At 39.1% G+C, this 22,743-nt stretch overlaps 1 protein-coding gene across 1 annotated transcript in view; it reads right to left on the reverse strand.

The window, feature by feature from the left end:
• mef2ab (myocyte enhancer factor 2ab) overlaps positions 1-22,743 on the reverse strand; it is a 29,774-nt gene that overhangs the window by 3,695 nt on the left and 3,336 nt on the right. Inside the window, exons 3-8 of the mRNA XM_058401789.1 lie at positions 11,882-12,044; positions 6,496-6,699; positions 4,291-4,428; positions 3,329-3,488; positions 2,372-2,428; positions 893-1,047 (exon numbers count right to left, since the gene is read on the reverse strand). Coding sequence (XP_058257772.1) covers positions 893-1,047; positions 2,372-2,428; positions 3,329-3,488; positions 4,291-4,428; positions 6,496-6,699; positions 11,882-11,935 — 768 coding nt within the window. The 5' untranslated portion in view covers positions 11,936-12,044. The remainder of the gene's footprint in view (positions 1-892; positions 1,048-2,371; positions 2,429-3,328; positions 3,489-4,290; positions 4,429-6,495; positions 6,700-11,881; positions 12,045-22,743) is intronic.

The raw sequence follows: 22,743 nt of genomic DNA on the forward strand, positions 1-22,743 counted from the left end.
TGTGTTTCTTTAACCAGGAATCTGTTAACTTTGGAATAGGTGAACAATATCTGTACAATCTTTCTCTTAAAGAATGCAGCTGAAAGTATTTGAAACTCACCTATTAAGCTGTTCACTTAAAATTAAACCTAATGGAGACCAATAATTGCAATCACGCGTGCCTATTATTTATTATTTTATTTGAAAATATTTTTCCTTCTACGGTTCCCAAGAAAGAAAACCTTACACACCCCTTGAATAAAGCAAAGCGGCTTCGCAGTTCTTTTCCTGATGTTAAACTACACTGCATAATTTAATGTTCTTTCTGCTCTAATGCACCAAACTGAAATTAATGATCAGGACATAAGCTGTACCAACTGTGGCCTCTAGATGTTTTAATGAGAAAATAAGTTAAAGTCATTTATCTTTAACTTACCAAATTTCCCTCTTCCTCCTCTGGCTGCTTGCAAGACAGAGTCAAATAATTTAAAGAAATGAAAAGAATGCTGCTTACCAGAACAACCTTATCTTAGTGTTTGGTTCTGTACTAAGCAGCCGGTAATTCTTTAAACACAATGGACTCTAAATTATCTGAGAAAATGGTTACCGTTCTTCAGCTCCAATCACGCCTAACCTGAAAGAATCTACTGCTATACTGTAAGATTTTTGTTGTTGTATTTTTATGCTAATTAATATTAGCAATTGCTCTATAAAAATGCACTTTATTTCACGTTTGTGCACTAAATAAACATTTCAGCCATTTTTCAGTCAACTTGTATGAATATCAACATTGTTCTAGCAGGAACTGAACGAGAGATTTCTGAAAACCTTTTGACACACGTGTAGGTTTCTGGAGGATGATTTCTCATGAGAAAGTGAAAAATACAGGATTAGCTTGGTGAGGGATCATTACCAGAGATGGGGAGATTTTACAGGATGGTGGAATGAGCACTCGGAGCTCTGGCTTATGTCCAATGGTTGTGAGGTTTCCTGTAGGGGGTGCTGCAGATTTGGCTGTTGGTCCTCTTCCCATGCTGTTCTCTCCCTGAGCACTGATGTAGCCATTCACTGAGAGGACACACAGAAAACACACATTGGAGCAGCTGGACAGGAATGTGACTATTATTTAGTCAGTCTATTAACAAAACAGTTTGCACTTTATCGGTTTAATCAACAGAAAAGAGCATTTTCTTTCATGCTGTAAATTATAAGCCTCCAGATCCTTTAAACTTAGAAATCAGAATAAAAATAATCCTGCTCCTTAATAAGATTAATCGAGTGTGTCTAATAATTATAATTAACTACCACTGTATAATGACCAAATACACAAAACACATAAATGGGCCATTTGTGATCTAATAAGCCATTCATTCATCTTCAGTAACTGTTTTTTCCTGGTCAGGGTCACAGTGGATACAGTTCCTGTCACAGGAACACTGAGAGCATGACGGGTAATACACCCTGAACCACAGGCTTGTCCAGTACTGGGCAACAGGCACACACATGCATGCATACACACACACACACACACACACACACTCATACATAGGAGCACTTTAACAGACCCTGGATGAAACCTGCCTAATAACATCTAACATTAAATCATTAATTTATCTAATCGAAACAATATTTTGTTTGATAAATTGAGAAAACTAAAAAAATCATAACTTCCGATGTAAAAGATGTGGAAAACAATGCCTCACAGATCTTTAACTCATGACAGAAACTGTAAAATAGAATTAATAATAAAAGAAATAGGAACAAATAAAGAGCAGTGCAAATGAACTGTTTATGAAAAGAAATTAAAATGATTTTGAATGGCATTAAAGGGTTGCTGAAATCGGAGAGTCCCTCTGAGTCAAGACTTGCACTTATAAAGAGATTGCTCTAATGTCTGGGGAAAATCATCTCACATCCTGACTGCATCTATCAGATACAGGGTTTGGATCGAGTAGTACTGTGTTTCTGTTTCTCTCTCTCTCTCTCTATTTTTTGACATTTATTGCTGTACACTTAAAACCATTCAGGATTAATCAGGTTGAGATTCACATTGATGTGAGTAGAGTAGAGTAATGCTTAATGTGGGGCGTTTCTCTGTATGATGTATGAATCTGGAAAATGTGCCAAATCCTGCAAGCTCTAATTACATGTTTAATCTTTCCTTACCAAAAGCTGAAATGTTATAACAGTACCATCTGTCTGTGTTTTTTTTTTTTAATTCTTTGGCTTCCAAAAATGTTCAGACATAAAGATCACTGTAATAAATATTGTGTATCAAGTATTTACATCAACTCTTCAATTATGAGAGTGAAATTAAAACCGGATCAGCTTAAACAAGCAAACATGAATCACATGCAATTAAAGTATAGAAAGAAAGAGAGAAAGAACTGACCCACTGAAGCAGAGTGCACACCATTGGGTGTGTGATCTGAGGAAGTGTGGACACCAGCTAAAACACAAATAAAACAGGATCACAAACATAAAAACAACTGCTCATTTCCTCCCACGTATATTCATTTTATTACTGTATTTAGGTCATTAGTTACAAGATAGCAAAGCTTTGGTGTAATGGTACATTTGCATGCTTTCAACTTGTCTTCCACTTTGTCTCACACAAATAATTAAAAAGAGGCGACTAAGTATAAAGAAAACAGCGAGAACATGAAGATGCATAATACTGACAAAAAAAACCAAAAGTTTCTATGAAAGTTAAGTAAACAGTTCAGCCAAAAAAATCAACAACAAAAGAATCCATTTTCCACTTAAATGTAGTTTGCTGCCTTCCGCCCTATGTGTGCTGGGATAGGCTCCAGCAGACCCCTTGTGACCCTAATTAGGAATAAGCGGGTATAGACAATGGATGGATGGATGTAGTTTGCTAGTAAATACATACTTGGTATCCAAAAGTAGTTTTCCACTGAAACAGTGAGACTGATGCTGCTTACAATCAACGCTAGTCACCAGTTCAGCACTGTGCAAACATTGTGTTGTGAACTCAAGTGATTTGGTTTCACAATGGCCGGGACTGCTGCTGTTAGCCTGTAATAACCTTTAGTCTATCTTTACAGATGATTTTTTTTTATATAGATGTCATACTGCGTCAGAAACCACATGAGCAAATCTTTTTTTATGATACCGAACAACTCGACACAGTGTGAGGCAAAAGTGAAGCATATAAAAACAAAATCTAGTACTTGTTACAGTAAGAGAATACATTACCACCTTAGTCTCTACATGTAAAACTGAAAAAAAAAAAAAAAAACACATAATCTGTACTTTGATTCATTGACAACGTTTGAAGTGGGAAAGAAATTGTGCCAAGTCAAATTTTCCCTCGTGTTGAACTGACCTGAGAGTCGTGTGTTTGAAGATCTGTGCAGTGTGCTGGAGGACGGAGACAGCATGCCGGCTTCACCCAGAGCGCCCATGCTGCTGTAGGAGTGGACACCGTGCTCAGACACGGGCAGTGCCACAGGCATGGAGAAGCTCTGCTGAGACAGAACCGCCGGCTATCGGACAACCGGTGTGGATGAGGTATTGAGAAATTCAGTTAGAACAAGGTATGGAAAGTATCAAACATGACAGGGTGTGCTGTTATAGGAAAATACAACAACATGATTAGTGTGATGTGGCCTGACACCAAGCGGCACTCCTGTTACCATCCAGAGGTTGATTACTTTCCTATAACAACAAGTCCCAAGGTGTTTTCTTCATAACAGTCAACAAATGCAATTTTTAATGTATTACAAAATGACATATTGTACCTACAGTACTCATATGTCATTTTTATTTGTTTACAGTTATATTTATTGCTGTATAAACTTTACTTCCTGTTATCACTTGTACATTATAGCCATAAACATAGACATAAAATTTCACTCCGTCATCAGCTTTCTTATTGTCTATTTTGAAGCTGAATGAGATATTAAACACACACACACACACACACACTCACACACAGCCTGTCCTTTTCTTGAGAAACCAGAACGCACTTAGTCGTCTGTCCATAGATTTCCTGACACTGAAACTCAAGATTCCTTCACAAAATATTAATATCAGCTTCTTAGAGAAAGGTTCCACATCAATGATTCTCTGTTTTTCTTTAAAAAAAAAAAAAAAACATTTAGGCCTAGATTATGCAGAGTGTCCACACTATAAGTCCCTGTGTAAGCTGTTACTATTGAAATGATAACCTATTAGAATGATGCACTAACATAAACCTGTGATCGGGGCTGTAGCTGAACCGACTGTGCTGTGGTGTAATTACCGCAATATATAACGCAGACACATGATTACTCTAACAGAACGTACCATTTTATGATTGCGCATCATGTTATCAAACTCTTCATTAATCTTCTGGTATTTCTCCTCTGCGTGTGGGGTGAGAACATACGAGCATGTGTCCACTTCTGGGCTCTCAGAGCCACGCTGCTCCTTCTTGTTAAGAGCCTGGAGGAGAAGAAGGAGGCAGACAAAGAAAAATACAAATCATAAACAGTAGAAGTAAGTGGTCCGATGTTTACCAAAAGGCTGGCACTTTGTGTGATTAAGATTAACACGAGTGAACTGATCTCTGTATCAATCCACTTTAATTTATAAACATCATCTACTTGGAAAAGTGAGTCCATACCTCTCTGCTCCTGTGAACTTTCCCTAACCAACCTCTCTCTTTTTCTTTTCTTGAAATTCACGAGACGATGCAGCTTATTTTGTTACTGAGAAACCACAAAGTTTCTCCTTCCTGAAAACTATCCAGTGTCTGAATACTTACAGGAAATGAATGTCGGAAAGCAAAGAGTTGACACTGGAGACTCCTTCCAAAAATCACCCTATCATCAATTTTTAAAATGTGAAGTGCCTGCCATACAAATCCTTGTGTGTTTTGTTAGTACAGAAACAATATTATATTAGAAAGAGCTCTTTAATATAAGCCTGCGATTTGCCGTGCATTATTATAAAGAAAATAAATCTGCCATCAGAATAAGTCCAGTTAGAGATAATATCTGTGGCATAATAATCTCACAATTTAGAATTTTAGATACATTTGTGTACATGTAAGATATTTTCAGTTGCGTCTTTTAAAACATATTTTCTACGAGTACCCATACCACTATAGGTCATATTACATCAGCATCGGTGTGTTTATTTTAATTGTGTGAATCTGTACTTGTAGTATTAAAATAAAATATAGAAAATAAAGGCAACTGATACACTGCGACGCCTTCATAAGTCACTCTGATATATATATATATATTTTTTTAAATGCGCCATTAGCAGTGGGCAAACACATGCCGGGTCTGCCAAAATCACACGCCAAGTTCCCTTGGCTGAACGCGGCTCAGGTTTCCGTGTGTGTATTTTGGACAGCAGTAGGCCTTTATTTTTAGAGTCAACCAATTAGAAGCACTTCCTTTCGATGTGTTCGTCAACACATGACTTACAGTAAGGGATGCTGTCTGCTGGTCTTGGTCACAAGTCCCAACAGGCGTTACAAAAAGTACATATTGATTTTGTGTACATATTGATTTCTGCTAGATTCAGCCTTCAAGATGATCTCTATGACTGGTCAAAAAAAAGGCACAGAATCAAACTACTCTTCTGAAGTTGCTCTGGATCCAAGCACACTAATGTCCTGTGCTAATAATTTATAGGTCTCAGGATGCTGATGCCAAACTTTAACTGTTTTCCTTCTCCAGAAGAGATCAATGAAACATCCTTGTAACTGAAATTTATTAGATTTAACAAGCAGAAGCAATTGCATAAGAACCACAGAGAGTACTGGCTCATGAAACCGCACTAGCAAGGACAAACGGTAATGGACAAGATAATTTGCTAATAGCAAGTGGAGCAAATGCTTGTGAAGGTCAGGATGGCCAGAGAAATGCGACAACTTGATACTAGTCAGACTGACAGACAGATCTTTAATTACTGAAGCATCAGGGCTAAATGGGAGGATGGGGTGTGCAGCAAATATACTGCAGCAGCAGCGAAAACAGACTGCAAGCCCACACACTGCATTTCTGTCTGCTTCATCCTAATATGTTTATCCATTTCGGTTCGAATTCACGTCCTATTTCAGTGTTTTTCACATGGTGTAAGACAAAAGCAGAGTCGGTGCGTCACTGGAAAGAAATATGTTACTGGTCTCAAATAATCACTTAACACTGCAGACAAAACAGAAACGTTGACCTTTTCCAAGCAGCCAATTTTGTTTAAAACAGAGAATGTCTGACGATTCCCAATCATTTTTCAGTGAAAAAAAAAAAACAAGCTGGTGAGGAGAGATACAGTGATGACTGAATAAAACATGGCTATATATTCTAGAGCACTGGTGGCTTAAGGGCTTTGAGCTATGAATTAAAAGGACATATGTCCAGACCTTTGACTGGTAGGTTCTTAGCCATCCTTCTGCTTCTTTAACACCCTGACAAAGTAGGGAGGTGATATAACACTGAATATATTAAACATCGTTGAGTCTAAAAACTTTGTAGCTCTGTGTAATACGCAGCCCTTCACCTCGACAATGTCTGAGTTAGTCCGACTCTCATGAGGCTCGTTGTACTCCGTGTATTTGAGTAAAACCTTGTCCATGTCTGTGCTGGCATACTGGAAGAGCTTATTGGAGCTGTTGAAGATAATGAGTGCGATCTCGCAGTCGCACAGCACACTCAGCTCATACGCCTTCTTCATTAGGCCAAACTTCCTCTTAGTGAAGGTCACCTACAGCAGAGCACAAACAAAAAAATATTGATTATTAGGTATATTATGGTTAAGTGTGTAATTTGGGAATTACAAGCCTGCAAACTCAAAGCAATGTGATGCTATGGAGAGCAATTAAAAATCACTTCCTAATCTTGACATTCATCAAAATATACAACAAAAACTATACAAGCTTTTGCTGCTGAAGGACCTTAAAGTATTGTTTAAAGAGCAAATCATCACTCAGTACCCAGATCTACAAGAGCTCTTTTAATGAGATGAACCCCACAATTAAACAATGTGTAAGTCATGATGTTTCATGGTTCTGGTGGAATCACAGGATAAAGTTTCAATTTAAAATCACACTCATTTTTAGCCAAACTATTACTTTCAAACACTACTTTGTACAACAGACTGTGCTGGTGTTCTCTCTGTGCTCATTCAACACAACAGCAGTTAGACAGGCACACCCAGTTCTTGTTCTAGACTCTAAAATTCGTGTTCATACTGCATCGTCCTGCCCTTGGAGATAATAAGTGTGTAATGGCCTCATTAAGAGAGTCACGAGAACCCAGTTCCACTCTTCTGTTCGCGCCAGTGTGACAGAGCACAGCTGTCAGGGTTGCCAGATCTCGTCATGTTCCTTGCCAATTATCACCCCTCCCTGAGGAATGCTAAACCTGCCACCACTTCAGTGCTGAAGCGCGGATGGTACAGCGCTGCATGAATGCTGTCATCTGTGCTGGGCTGGTGCCATCAAATTCATCGCGAAAGACAGGTACACGTCATTACTTTACAAATGCACGATTTAGAGAGGAAAGCACTTTTTTGGCCTTTCTCTAGCCATGCAGTTTAGCTTGTTATGAATCCCTGCGCTCAGCATTTCATAACACTTCAGTGACGCTTGACTTTGCTGTCAGCACTTTGTGGCCTGCTGAGTGTAAGGTTGCAGAGGGATGAACATTTTGGGGTAATTTCCGTGGAGAATAATATGGGATATTAAATACAGGATGTTGGCTAAAAATATAAATTATCAGGAATGTGTTAACAGTTTGTACTGCGATATTATTTATGTACTTACTCCACAAGGTTTAAGGTGTCAATCTATCTGTTTGGCCTAGTGAACTATGAATATCAATAAAGCACATATAGATAAGCGCTGATCTGCCAACTAGCTTGTGTTAATGTTAAATTATATCAATAACCACGGCACAGCGCCACTGATCTGAAGCAGCACTTTTACAGAGCATCCTGCTGCTTCTCCCCTCCTTGTTCAAATCCACAACCTGGCTGAGGTACACAGGTCTGGCCCGACTGTCCTCAATATTTCTAGATATGATAGATATCTTTGCTAAAATGTGGAAGTGGTTTTGCTTTAAACTGCAACAGCAACAACGTATTAATGACAAAAATGGAAAAAGGTTAATTAATGGTGATTTAATAAAAAAATCATGATTAAAAATGATGAAAGTAATAAAATAAAAAATAATACACATATGCAGTAATCTATTTGAAAATAAATGATAAATGGCATAAAAAGCAAACAAATATCATCAAATATAAAAGAGTTCTATGGATAGTAACTGAGATGTTATGCTTTCAAGCCAAATGATTTTGCCAATTTTATTTTTTTGGGATGGTGGTACAAAACATTATTCTGGACACTTTTGCACTACAAAGCTTTTCTGTTATTGAATCTTTTTTCCTTTGTCTTAAAAGCCTTAATGGGACAACAGAGATGTGAGAGTGAAATCATATATTATTCATGAATATTATTAATTTTATGTAAAATGAACAGCCTTCAGACACTGAAAAGACATGTCTCTTCTTCAAGCCATCTATAATGTGAGATACTCTTCTAGCTGTAGGCATTTGGTTAATGAGTGCAGTAAATCCTTGGCATCATTCAGATGAGAAAATGTCTTATAATTAAAAGTGAATTAGGTTACTCAGTAAAAAATGACACTAAGTTAAAGCGGCACCTTACTGAAAATCTCGAGTCAGCATGAGTCAGTCCGGGTGAGGAGTGGGTGAGTGAGTGAGAAGGTGAGTGAGTGAGAGGGTGAGTGAGTAAGAGAGTGAGTGAGTGAGTAAGTGAGTGAATGAGTGAGTAAGTGAGTGAATGAGTGAGTGCATGAGTGAATGAGTGAGGGGGTTAGTGAGTGAGTGAGTAAGTGAGTGAATGAGTGAGTGAATGAGTGAGTGAGTGAGTGAATGAGTGAGTGCATGAGTGAGGGGGTTAGTGAGTGAGTGAGTGAGTGAGTAAGTGAGTGAATGAGTGAGTGAGTGAGTGAGTGAGTGCATGAGTGAGTGCATGAGTGAGGGGGTTAGTGAGTGAGTGAGTAAGTGAGTGAATGAGTGAGTGAATGAGTGAGTGCATGAGTGAGTGAATGAGTAAGTGAGTGAATGAGTGAGTGCATGTGTGAATGAGTGAGAGGGTGAGTGAATGAGTGAGGGGGTTAGTGAGTGAGTGAGAGGGTGAGTGAGTGAGAGGGTGAGTGAATGAGTGAGTGAGTAAGTGAGTGAATGAGTGAGTGCATGAGTAAATGAGTGAGGGGGTGAGTGAGTGAGTGAGTGAGTGAATGAGTGAGTGCATGAGTAAATGAGTGAGGGGGTGAGTGAGTGAGTGAGTGAGTGAATGAGTGAGGGGGTTAGTGAGTGAGTGTGTGAGTGAGTGAATGAGTGAGGGGGTTAGTGAGTGAGTGAGTGTGTGAGTGAGTGAGTGAGTGAGTGAGTGCATGAGTGAGGGGGTTAGTGAGTGAGTGAGTGAGTGAGTGAATGAGTGAGGGGGTTAGTGAGTGAGTGTGTGAGTGAGTGAATGAGTGAGTGCATGAGTGTATGAGTGAGGGGGTTAGTGAGTGAGTGAATGAGTGAGTGCATGAGTAAATGAGTGAGGGGGTGAGTGAGTGAGTGAGTGAGTGAATGAGTGAGGGGGTTAGTGAGTGAGTGAGTGTGTGAGTGAGTGAGTGAGTGCATGAGTGAGGGGGTTAGTGAGTGAGTGAATGAGTGAGGGGGTTAGTGAGTGAGTGTGTGAGTGAGTGAATGAGTGAGTGCATGAGTGTATGAGTGAGGGGGTTAGTGAGTGAGTGAATGAGTGAGGGGGTTAATTAGTGAGTGAGTGAGGGGGTTAGTGAGTGAGTGTGTGAGTGAGTGAGTGAGTGAGTGAAGGAGTTAGGGAGTGAGTTAGTGCATGAGTGAGTGGGTGAGTGAGTGAGTGCATGAGTGAATGAGTGAGTGAATGAGTGAGTGAAGGAGTTAGGGAGTGAGTTAGTGCATGAGTGAGTGGGTGAGTGAGTGAGTGCATGAGTGAGTGCATGAGTGAGTGGGTGCATGAGAGAATGAGTGAGTGCATGAGTGAGTGAACGAGTGAGTGAATGAGTGAGTGCATGAGTGAGTGAATGAGTGAGTGCATGAGTGAATGAGTGAGTGCATGAGTGAGTGAGTGAGTGAAGGAGTGAGAGAGTGAGTGAGTGAAGGAGTGAGTGAGTGAAGGAGTGAGTGAGTGAGTGAGGTGAGTGAGCAAGTGAGGGGGTAAGTGAGTGAGTGAGTGAGTGAGTGAGTGAGTGAGTAACTGAGTGAGTGAGTGTATGGGTGCATGGGTGAATGAGTGAAGTGATATGTGAGCAAGTCAGTAAGTGTATGACAGCATGGGTGAGTGGGTGATTGAGGTAATGAGGCAATGGTTGAGAGAGTGGATAAGTGAGTGAATGAGAGAGTAAGTGGTTGAAGAAGTGAGTGTGTAAGAGTGAGAGAGTGGTTGAATGAGTGAGTAAGTGGTTGAGGGAGGAAGTGAGAAAGTGGGTGAGTGGTTTAGTAGTTGAGTAAGTGAGTGAGTGATCGGTTGAGAGAGTGGTTTAGTGAGTGAATGAGTCACTGAGTGAGTGGTTGAAAGAGTGGGTAAGTGAGTGAATGGTTGAGTGAATGAGTGGTTGAGGGAGCTTGATGCCTGGTCTGGGAGGTGCTTCATGTCTAAAAAGGGTGCAGTGTATATCAAGCACATAATAAACCAAACTCCAGCTCTTCCAGACAAGATAGGGTTTGTTGTGCTGGTGTGAGGGTTTATATTTAGAGCACAAGGCAGCTTGGGTGAATTCCAGCTTGGCTCTGCGGCTTCATTTTGAGTGATGGCCATCAGGGGTTAGAGAGAGTGAGAGAGCTAGAAAGCAATAGAGAGAGAGAGAGAGAGAAAGACACTATATGCCTCCTCAGACTGACTCTGACGGCTAATGAGAGATATGGAGCCGTTCGTTCCTCTAATTACTCCAACCACAGCACAGGGACAGCAGGTCCAGTGAGACCCGGGACAAGAGGTGCAGTGTGTGTGTGGGTGAGCCTCCTCCCAGTGCCACAGAGTCAGTCTGCCTCATACACTCTTCAACCAGCCAGGGAAAAAAAGAGGGGTTAGTGAGCACAGGACACAGTGGTATACAGATTTGATTCCTTATTAAGAACATCTCTGAAGTGTCCATCAAACTTCATATACTAAGGGAACTATAATGAGGGTAATAGACCTTATTTACATTTTGAATGAGTAAATGATCAGCCATGATTTGCTGGCAAAACAAAGTGAAACAGCTTGTTCTTTGTTTTTGATTTGCAAACAGCAATAACGGCAATATAAAATGTATATTCTAAACATTAGCTTCCTTACAGAAACTAATGCTTACGGGCACGTGAATACATTCATATAGACATGTTTACAGCTGAGAGAATCCTCTGTGGATTTTTGAATTAAAAATCTTTTCCCTCTATTTACATAAAATTATCTACAAAAATAGAATTCCAAATTTTTAAATGAAGTGAAATTAAAAATGTGTACTGCAACTAAACAGCAAAACATAATGCATAATGCTCAGAAGGTTGTGAGTACAAATCTCAGGACTATCATGCAGCCACTCCCAGGCCCAAAAACAAGGCCCTTAACCCTCAGTTGCTCAGTATAAAGTTCTGCAATGCCTCAGGCACTAGAGTGACCTGGGGTGGGTGACGAGGGCTTCTGGCCATATAGTGTACTTGTCAGAAGGTTGGTTCTCCTGCTGTTTCTGCTAAATAAACAAAATATTTAGCAGCACAATATGAAGCATAAGGATAAGTCTAACTGTTTACGATTTCAATTACAGTCAAAATGAGCCAGCCGGTAAGCAGTCTTTGACCTTGGTATTAACTGCAATACTGATATTGTGTTTAAAGATACCTAACTCACCTGTCTGTTTCGCTCATCCATGATGCGGGTAATCTGGATCTTTTTCCGGCCCATTCTCGCCACCTTGATCTTCAACAAATATCTGGAGTTATATGGTTGTAATCCCTCTGTTTGCTATTGTGTCATTAGAAGAAGGTAACTTTTCATAGGTTTTATCCAAACTCTGCAAAAACAGAAATCAATTTTGATTAGCTCAGAGGATCATATTCAGAGTTGAGTGCAGTATTGTGTGCCAAATATGCAGTGATTAATGTGATAATTACAATTAAGACTACTAGCAGCATTATACTGGCAACATACCAGACTTCAGTATGCTATTTGTCTATTCCGATTCAGAATCATATGAAACATAGCAGTCTTTTACATGTTTCATTTTTAAATCTTCTCGATTTTTACATTACATCTGAGAGTAAACACTATTTCCTACTTCAGTCTTTACCTTGAACTCTTCTACTTAAATATCTGGTAGAGGTATAAACAATGCACAGGTAATTTGCATAATCCGAATGTGTTTCCCAGGAAATTGACTTAAGTATGCGCGTAACCCAATTGTGAACAGGCGTAGCTTTCCCTGCGTAAGGCAAATTTTGACTTTAGTCACAATTCTGAATCATAGGATCTCTGACCTCAGTGAGAATGCATGCAGACTATAGTACTGTACACTGTGATAATGAACAGCCAGGTACATCACCGAGGTTTAGCTAGGGCCAGGCCTGTGAATGCTGAATGGAGTGCCTCCGAAAGACTTATTAAAGAGAGAGCAGAAAGACAAACTGAACTTCATTATCAAAGCAAAATGTAGAGATCAGCTTTGTGCGTGAAAGTTTATGGTTCCTCAAACTCCTACGCGGTGTGAAAACCGAACCACGGTTTACAATAGCAGCTTTCTATGAGGACGCCAAGTTCGTCCAACAATGAGCAATACTTGCATAATCAGCGGCTCAAGCCAAGAGTGCCTACAATGTAATATGTCATTTTCCACTCAACTCGCTCAACCTCAACTAAAAAACCAGCAACATCCCACACACTGAGTCCTGCAGACGCTCCATTGTTCCACAGTAATTACTGTTCTGAGAGTCAGCAGGAGCTGCAGGAATTTACTGCGCTCTGAATGTAATTGAAAATGTCAGATGAAAACAGTGGGTTATATTTGGAAGTTTTAACACTTGGCGCCTGACGAATGTTTTTTTTCGGTCGGTGGTCTGAAACTGAACTGTGAGAGACGATCGCATCTCGAGTGTGTTAGAGTGAGCAACAGCAGCTTCTGTCTCAACCGTTTTCACACCTTCCCTCTCATCTCCTCCGTTACCAGGGCAACAGATGAGATGCCATTAAACAGGACAGCCAAGTGTGGTTAAGTATGACGGGGTGTGGCTGAAATAGAACGGAGAGATAATTAGCATATTCACACATGTACTGTTTGCTATGAATTCAAACGTTTGGTAGAATAATGTACGAAACTGTGGTATGTCTTCAGCAGTGAGAAGTCAAACTCGATTCAGAGGGTCAAGGAGAGGATGATGATTTCATATCTGCATAATGTGATTCTCGCTCTGTGGATCAAACGATGACTGAGAAAATACATGCCTTATCTCTCATTTATACAAATAGTGACATTTTTCACAATTTTCCAAATGTACTCAATCAATCATGTTCTCTGCCCAATATTTATTTTGTATTTTTTCACTAGCTAAAAAATAAATCAATTTCTAAGCTCCAGTTTTGCATCACCCGCTGCAAATCATCAAACACTTGGGTCTAAGCTTATATAGTTGTAAAATGATAAACCGACCCATTTTGCATAAATATTTAACCTCTTCTGAACTTTTTGCACTGAATTGGACTTAATTAAAATTAATACACAAAATTTCCCATAATGGAGAATTGAGGGAAAAACAATACATTTTACTGATATACCCTGAGAACATCATCCACACAGTAAAACATGGTGGTGGTAGCATCATGTCGAGTTACCCCTGGCCTCCTGGATGTTTCTCTGACTAATATTGTGCTGCCATTCAGATTCTCTAACGTTGTCCTGGACTTCTTGTGTGAGTTATGTGATGTTGGTTGTTAAGCATGTTCTCTAATGCACTGCAGGGTCTTCCAGCAACAGATGCTCTTACATTGAGAACATATGACATTTTTTATTACACTCAGGTGAATTATACTCACTTCTGATGGCAGCTGGTTTCACTAGGGGTTTTACAGCAACTGCTATGTTTTTTAACTTAATTTTTTTTTTTGTCATTCCTCTATAAAGTGAGTATACATTGGAACAATTTTTTTTTAATGTGCAAGTATCTGTATTGCACCAGCCTGACCTCTACAACATTTTTCCCTTTTCTGTGTACATTTATGACATATAAAGGACCCAATTAACTTCATTTCAGGATCAGGCTGTAAGACTAGAAAATGGGGAAAAGTTTCTCTTGTTTATGAATTACTTTGTTCCTCAGCACATAGTTTGGTATTACATGTATTTTGCACAGTGTTATTCTTTTCTTAGTCTTGTAGATTAGCCTCATTAGCTGCAGCACAAAAGAGAAGAGGCAAACCTCAGACACCGAGCATGCCTTGGCTGACTGACTAACTCTGGGATAACAGCGCAGAAATTCTACAGACTCAAAATTTGGGCTTTGAATTCTGCGTACTTTAAATGTAGTGGTTTATATTATAACAAGCAGTTGTGTGCATTTATTCAAGCTGTGTGTGAATTCCTGCCACTGTGTGAAAAGCAACCACTGCCATAAGCGTAATTCACACCTCACATGCTGTCATTTAGAAGAAGAAGAAGAAAAAAAAAAAAAAACCCTCACAAACATGTGCTTCACAATCTGTTAATAAGCTCACAAGTGTTCTGGTCTGGGAATGTGTATATCTCTGTAAAAGCTTTAACATGTGCCACAAGCTGTTAGTCATTTAAAGGTCTAGGTTTAGAAACGTTGAGGGCAACTGGCCGCATTTTAGCATGTAAATCATGCGTTTGTCATATCTGACACATAAATATAACTTTTGTATGTGTCTGTTAGTGGGATGCATGGGAATTTCACATGTATTTTGGCTGCATTTTATATGCTTGTTCATTTTTTACTCCTAATATTTAGTCATTTCTAATTACAAACCAGTAGCTGATTTTTCCATATCACACAACTGATACCGGCTGGGGAAGGTGAGGTCTAACACTTGGAAGAAAGCCGTAGCTGCCCTCTTCCATATTCAAGCTCATAGGCACTCATGATTGGCTACTGTTGCTGTGATTGACAAGGGAAAAAGAAACAGCAACCCTCCACACAGCCAGTTACACTCTCTCTTGGACCTCTGGGTCATGGATATCTGTGGCATTACCTGAATTTGCATTTGCAAACGCTTCTCTATTGCACCACTCAGGAAATGACCACAAGGAGCTCTTTCAAAATAAAAAAAGAGGTGTCATGTATGACCACAGTTACTATACACACAGTCTAAAGTTGTAAGAGGAGCTCCTTGTATCTAAGCCGAAGCTCCTCGTATCTAAGCCGAATCTCATGTCTGCATTCCTCAATGCGTTCTTCTGAGTAAGACGAAAAAAATCTGCCAACTCATGTACATCAAATGGGCCAAATGGGAAAGACAATGACCATGAAAAACAAAACATGTGATTTGAATAGCACTTTTTTAAACAAATCTAATCCAGCACAACTACAATGAGCTTATCAAAAGCCACACATCCTGATTACATCTCATTCCTTGGCATATCAGCATCCCAGGGTCGATTAGGTTTTATATCTTGCAGCGTGGTTTATTTACACAGCTACACGAGGGAGGTGTAATCTCATACACATTCAGCTCATAAACACACTCGTGGGCTTTTGGAGGAAAATGGATGCAGCACGCTTGAGCACATTGACGACTGTATGCTGAATTAACCACAGTTAACCATCGCTATGAAGTGGCTATACTTTTTCTAAAAATGGACGAGTGCTCTAAATTCTGCAGCAGTCTGAGTTGGCACGCTGAACTAACACCACGATTACAGATTCAGAAAGAGGCATTTAGGAGTAAATGCAAAGAGTTTAGTTACGGCACAGAAACTATACACGCTGAGTACCCCATTTACTCCCAGCTCACTTCACTGACTAGCACCAGTCTGAGAGGATGTGTGCTTCCTCTGAGAGATATGAAGCCATCAAATCCTTTCAATATCACATACTAGCTACTACCAAACTACTACACGTTTAACGGATGTAGCAATTAACAGCTTCAGCATTCAGTAACAATTCAAAACTTAATTCAGTTCACAATGAATTCTTCTACTTCATGACTGAAGTTTATTTTCTTTGTCACCACCTTGCTTAAATATAATTTAGGAGCAGAAAGAGGAAGTGCAGACAGGTTATTTTCATATCTGCCCGTGTAGATAGTCTCGGTTAAGCACAAATGCCATACACCAAATTGAGATTATTGGCTAGGTCAATAATGTACTTGAATATTAATCCAAAAATTCAATGCATACTGCATAGTGTTTAATTCAACACTTTATTGTGAAGTGTTACACTTTCATTTCAACAGTACAGGATTTTGTTCACGGATGAAGTGGTCTGATCTACACTCATTTTACATACTATTTACATAAGCTTTCTGATATTTTTGAAGGATTTCTACAATTCAACCTGTATGTATTTTTTTTTTTTTACATTTTATTTCATTTTATCTTATCTTTTTTTTTTTTTTTTTATTGCTTAGTGTTTTGTCATTTTATTTGGTTTGATGGCACCACATGATGGTACAATATTGTTTGCAAATTATTTTTGTTTAAAATTATTTTACATGAATTAACAATTAAATAGCTTATATCATTAGACAAATTATTTACAAAATCGTTGTAATAAAATTTACAAATAATTAACAAATGATTTAAAAGAATCGTAATAAAATGTAAATGGCATATTTAATTTTTGATGGTGTGCAATAATATTATATATAATATTTAAATATTTTAGTAATTCTATTGTCTTTACTTATATGGCATATTATTTGTGAGTTCCATTAAAATTATTTAAAATTATATACAGTACAAACAATTTAACTGTACACAATTATACACACATACTAAACTATTTAACTTATCATTAGTTACACTGGTTGTAATAAAGTAGGACCAACTTTACACCCTGATCAAACGCACGTTTACATTAAAAAGCTCTTTACGTTTCTGTATATACAGCTAACAGATCAACAGCTGACTCCAGAGTTACTCCAGAACATCCTTCTCACACCAGAACAGGGTGAATTATGCGCTCCTGAATGGCTGGGACACATTGCGGACTGCAATTCTCAAATTTCCAAACAATAAGAAACTTTTATACTCGCGCAAGCTAATTTGTGATGAGATCACTGTGCCTAATAATCTGGCACGAAAACTCCACACTTCAAACTTCGTCTAGATCAAAACGCATGTTAATTCGGCATAACAGGACATCAGTGAGACATGACTGAATAGCGTGACTCCACTGGTGAGGACACGTCTGTCCTGCGTCGTAAATCATATTTTTACTTTGATTCATTATAAACTACACGGCACCCTCCCGGTCTTGCACAGCGGCTTCATGCTAGGCCTCGCTGACTAATTAGGCGTACTGTGAGTCTTTTCCATTATAAGTGGCGAATGACAAAGCAATGCTCACAAAAGATTAAAAACATCTGGGCTTAATTTGAAAGGCGGGAAAAGTGTAATTACTTTCTCACAGCCTTGAGAAATTCCACAATATTTACACACTTTCCAAGATTAAATAAAGAACACCTGCATATCTAATTAGTTCTGCATAATACAACATGGTTTAACTGCTGTATAACCTTTTATTAGTGCGGCACGGAACGCTTTTCTCTCTCAGAAGAGGCTGAGCTCATGACGGAGACGGAGTCACGCTGCCCTGAGCCGGTCACTTTTCGTGTGTTTAGAACAGAACACCATATGCTGGCTCTTCCAATTACATTTCCACTAATGTTCCTGCATCTCTCTCTGTCCGTCTCTGTCACTGCTCTGGTGGAGCTGAAACAGATGTCAGGGTTTAAGCCATAAGACAAGGAAACACTGATGAAGCCAAGTTGCTCATTTCTGAGTGTCATCAGCACCCCCTAGCACTTAAAATTAAACAAAATGAAATATCTGCTTGATATACAAATTTAGAAAAATACTACTTGACTGGTGCGCTTTCCACTCTTACAGATTTATTAGCCAGCTTATATGTCGATTTGGCTACAGCAGTAATATTACTGCACTTAGAGGAATCCTCTACAGCATTTTTCAACTTAAATCTTTAGCACATCGGTAGCACATTAGCAATGACCATGACATGTTTTGCTGTACCGAGAAACGAACAGAAAACTCTTTGTTTTGTTTTTTTTGCACTACAAACCTAGCAGTGTGCTTTTGCTCACAAACGGCTAATTACAATTGGCAAAGCTCCAGTATGGGAAGTTTGCATAAAACTACAAACTGAAGTGCTATTGCTTAGTGCATCACTGTTGCTGCTGAACCTTTTCATTTATTTTTCCAAACTGTGAGCATTTGCACTGGTCCAATAATGTACAGTTAATGTACAGTTTCCTCTGTACTGCATGGAGCATTTGCAATTTCACGTTTGCACTGGTCCACCTTTGTACATCCTGCACTATTATTTGGTTAGCGTTTCATTTTGTTTACATTCTTAAATATATTTTATTCGTGTTTATAATTTTCATATATCTTTATATTCATGCTCCCTTGCTTCACATTACTATGCACCTATACACCAAGACAAATTGGTTGCACATGTAAAACCCAAACCCACTCTGATGTCACTCCCGCTTCCCATGTGCTTTAATACTGTATTTAACACGACTTCGTATGTTCCTCCTGATAGCTGGGAGATGTACAGTATTGTTTCTGCCACACAAATGAGCAGAACAAGAAACACTCAGCATTCAGACCATGATGTGTAGCCAGAGGGTCCACCATTTAAAAATGCCACCATGTTATTATTTTTATTATTGACTTCTGATAGATATTAACCTAAATAAACCTAAATACAATAACTTCATTTGACTGGATTTAATTTAAGTGTGGCTAAAACCCAATTTTAAAATAGCTTATGCACTATAAATGAGTATTAAGTATTTTGTTGCTTTAGCTTTTGCCATCGATGTTGTCTTTAATGAAAATTGGAGAAATGTGCAGTGATTTTAACCTGGTGCATTCAGCCTCCTACTGCTCAGTGAAGAAACTTTACTGGAGCTAATAAAGTACTGGAACAACCTCACAATGAGTTACGAATACAATATTGCACCGGTCGTGTTGGATGTTCATTGCTGAGCTGAGCTAGCTGGGGTTACTGTATTTTATCAAGCTATTTCATTTCAGTTGTTAAAGTCTATATTAATAAGAATAAACATGAATTGAATTAAATGAAAGGCATCTTAAAGAGGCTCTCCGTCAGACTAGAGGGATGTTCCAACACTGTCTGACCACTTCAGACTTTACCATATCGTTTGATTTGGTGACCTAATTATAAACTATGCCCTGGATTTTACGGGATTACTGGATTACTGTTTCCTTCCAGTTGAAATTCGGACCTCTTCACACCGAGAAGCCTCCTTTTCATGTTAAGGCTGAGTAAATAGAGCTGAAGACTCCCGACTGCGAAGCACAGCCGTAAACGCAGCCCTGGGCTCTAGTCTCTCCCTCACACATAGGCGCGCACACACACACACACACACACACACACCCACACCCTCCTCCAACCCCCATGGTCTCTATGCATAAACTCGAACACTTTTTCCTCAAAGTGTCAGAAGCGCATTCAGGTTAAAGACACGCATTTAAGGAGGAGTATAAAACCAAACATCTACCAATTGCTCAGTGACTATCTATCAGGGTTGAGCAGCACATTATATCTCAATGACACAATAAGAATGATTCGAGTAAACTATTACACCTCCATCCTGGCTTCTTTATATTCTAAAAACATTTTAACCAAATAAAACTCAGCCTTAGTTATACAATATGTGGAGATGACGTTAAGTTGGCTTTCATTTGTGGATCAAGTACATGTCGTATTGGTGAACTCTGCTGACAAACAGAAACAAACTCAGCTTTTGACTGGTTGTTACATATGAGCTGTGCCCAAGCAGATTTATGGACTTTAACGGATGTAAGCTTCTGAGATCCTGAAAGTACACTATATGGACGAAAAGCATATGAACACTTGACCATGTCACCCATATTTTCTTGTTCACTGCATTTTAATTTAGATCCTCTTATGGACTATTGCTTTGGGATTAGTGATCATTCAGCCACATGAGCATTAGTGAGGTCAGACACTTATGTCAGGTGAGGAGGTATGGGTTGTAGATACAGTTCTAGTTCATCCCAAAGGTGTTGAATGGGTTTGAGTCAGGGATCTGAACATGACACTTGAAGCATGGCAAACATGAAGCTTGCTTTGTGCACAGAGGCATGGTCATACTGGATCAGGTTAGTTCCAGTAAAGGGAAATTTTAACACTTCATATGTCTCCAACTTTGCAGCAGTTTTGGGGAAGACCCATGCATGAGGGTCATGGTCAAGTGTCCACATACTTTTTGCCATGTAGTGTACACAAGTCCCAACATCACGCAAGCATCACAGATGTCATCTCCATTGTAAGTATGCTTAGACCTTTACATGTTTGTCATCTGAAATTCATACTTTCTGGACAAGGTAAGCTTAGTCTTTTCCACAACTATACTTCATATCCGCCTTTTCAGTCACTGCTGAAGATGTTTTGGTGAAGCTAGCTGAAGCTCCAAAGTACATAAAAAAAATCCAGAGAGATCACTCATTAATCACCTGACAAGAGCTAGAAAGAAATCAGATCTAGCCTCACTACTTCTTCCTTTTGTATATTTTATGTTGCTGGGAATATTGTGTTTATTTCCAAAAATGTCCAAAATACCCTCCCCAAAAAATCCATCTTAATTTTAAATTTACTAACAGAAATAATCTGATGCCAAAAATTAAAGCTTATATTTATTTTATGCCTGTTAGTCCATTTGTACCTGCTGCGGTACACAAGACCATGGACTGACTATACAGTATTGATACAATACCCTTACTGTAAATGAATGGAGCCATTCTCCATATGAGAACCAATGCGACTGCATTTTTACCTCAAATGCTAAAATATTCCTGTTCCCCTTATATTAAATGTCAATGTTTAATTTTGATTAAAAAATTATAAATGTCATTAATATGACATTAAATATTCTTAGCTGCTGCAACTCTCCAATCCGTCTCTACAGAATACATCTAAAAATACTAATGAAAAACCCCATTGTGTCCCACAGCCCTCCTCTGTAACTAGCAACGTTTGCATGTTTCGGTGAATTACTCCTGTAATGTACTGTGACATCACCTGGTGCACAGCTGACCCTTTAAGGTCAAAGGTCTCAGTGCAGGCTATTACCAGAGTGAATAGGATTGGTCTGAGGAAGAGGATTAGTGAATGACAATTAGATCAAACCTGAGCCACACTCTATACAAGGTCAAAAGAGTGATGGCCTCGAAACAAGTCGGGAAGTGAAGCAAGGCTGAGAATGAAGCACAGACACTGAGACACGTGAAAAGGTGATGCTTTAAAAGCTGTTCGTTATAATAAATACATCAAACCTTGATGGTATTAGTAAACAAATTTATATTTGTCTTTATTAATTAGGAAGATTTGGGGAAGAAGCGGGGATTTTACATAATATACATCTAAAGGCGACCAGTATGCACTAGCTCCCATGATTTAAATAAATAATCTACAACAAAGAAATACGAGCCGTCTATGATTTTAACACCACTTCACAGCTCCAGGATGCGCTGCTTCTCTCTGTGTGGACATTCTGTGCGTGTTTTCCTCATGTACATGTGGATTTCGTCTGTGTTCTCTGGTTTCCTCCTACCTCCCAAAAACATGTCAGTGGGTGGATTGGAGGCATGCAAAATTACACACAAAATTCCCGGAGAGCCCAGAGTCATGAAGCAGCAGCCCTTCCCCGTGCCACCCAGATACCAATCACTTTTTACTTTTTAATAAATCTGTCTTTTTATGCTCACGTGAAAGCACAAATATTGTAGCTTCTCCACTACAATGTAACCAAACTTCTCCAAATACTCAAACCCCTGAAGTGTTTATTCATTTTTCATTAGTCATTTTCTCATAAAAGACCCATTTAAATCCAAACATGCCTCCCTGTATATACATATCCATTGCAAGTGGAAACTGAACCTGACAGTAATCTGGCAGTCTAAAAACATGACTATATACCACATCAAGGAATCATGCTAAATAAGTCGAGAGAGGTATTTCTTGTTTTATATCAAAACCTATAATTTCCTGTCAGTGGGCATGAAAAAAAAAAAAAAAAAAAATCCAGTCTGATTTTTGCAGTGTGAAACTGCCCAAGGAGCCTGAGCTTTAGACCTCTTTCAGGTTCCTTAAGTTGTGCTAAGCGCTGGTCAGGCAGAGCACACTGGTAATAAAGTGCAAAGCATTTTTTTTTTTAGCTTGCACAAGGGCACGGTGCCAAACCTCGATCCCTCGGGTTCGGACGCCAGCGCGGGATCTTAACAGTAAGGGCAGTAAAGCCCACTCAGGTCGCCCTCCAGATCTAATACACAGCTTGATTTGGCAAGCACAGAGGTTTCTATTTCCAATCCACAAAAGCCGGCTTCATACGACTACAGGAAGGCAGATTGAGGAGCTAATATTTGGAGACAATTTTATTTGATTTCTGTGTTTATTGAGTGTAGTTTTTGACTCGCGGGGAACCTAATTAGCATCAAACGTGCGGCGCAGCGGTCAGACAGGAGGCAGCCA

This window comes from Hemibagrus wyckioides, linkage group LG10 (assembly GCF_019097595.1).
Source record: "Hemibagrus wyckioides isolate EC202008001 linkage group LG10, SWU_Hwy_1.0, whole genome shotgun sequence".
Lineage (NCBI taxonomy): Eukaryota > Metazoa > Chordata > Actinopteri > Siluriformes > Bagridae > Hemibagrus > Hemibagrus wyckioides.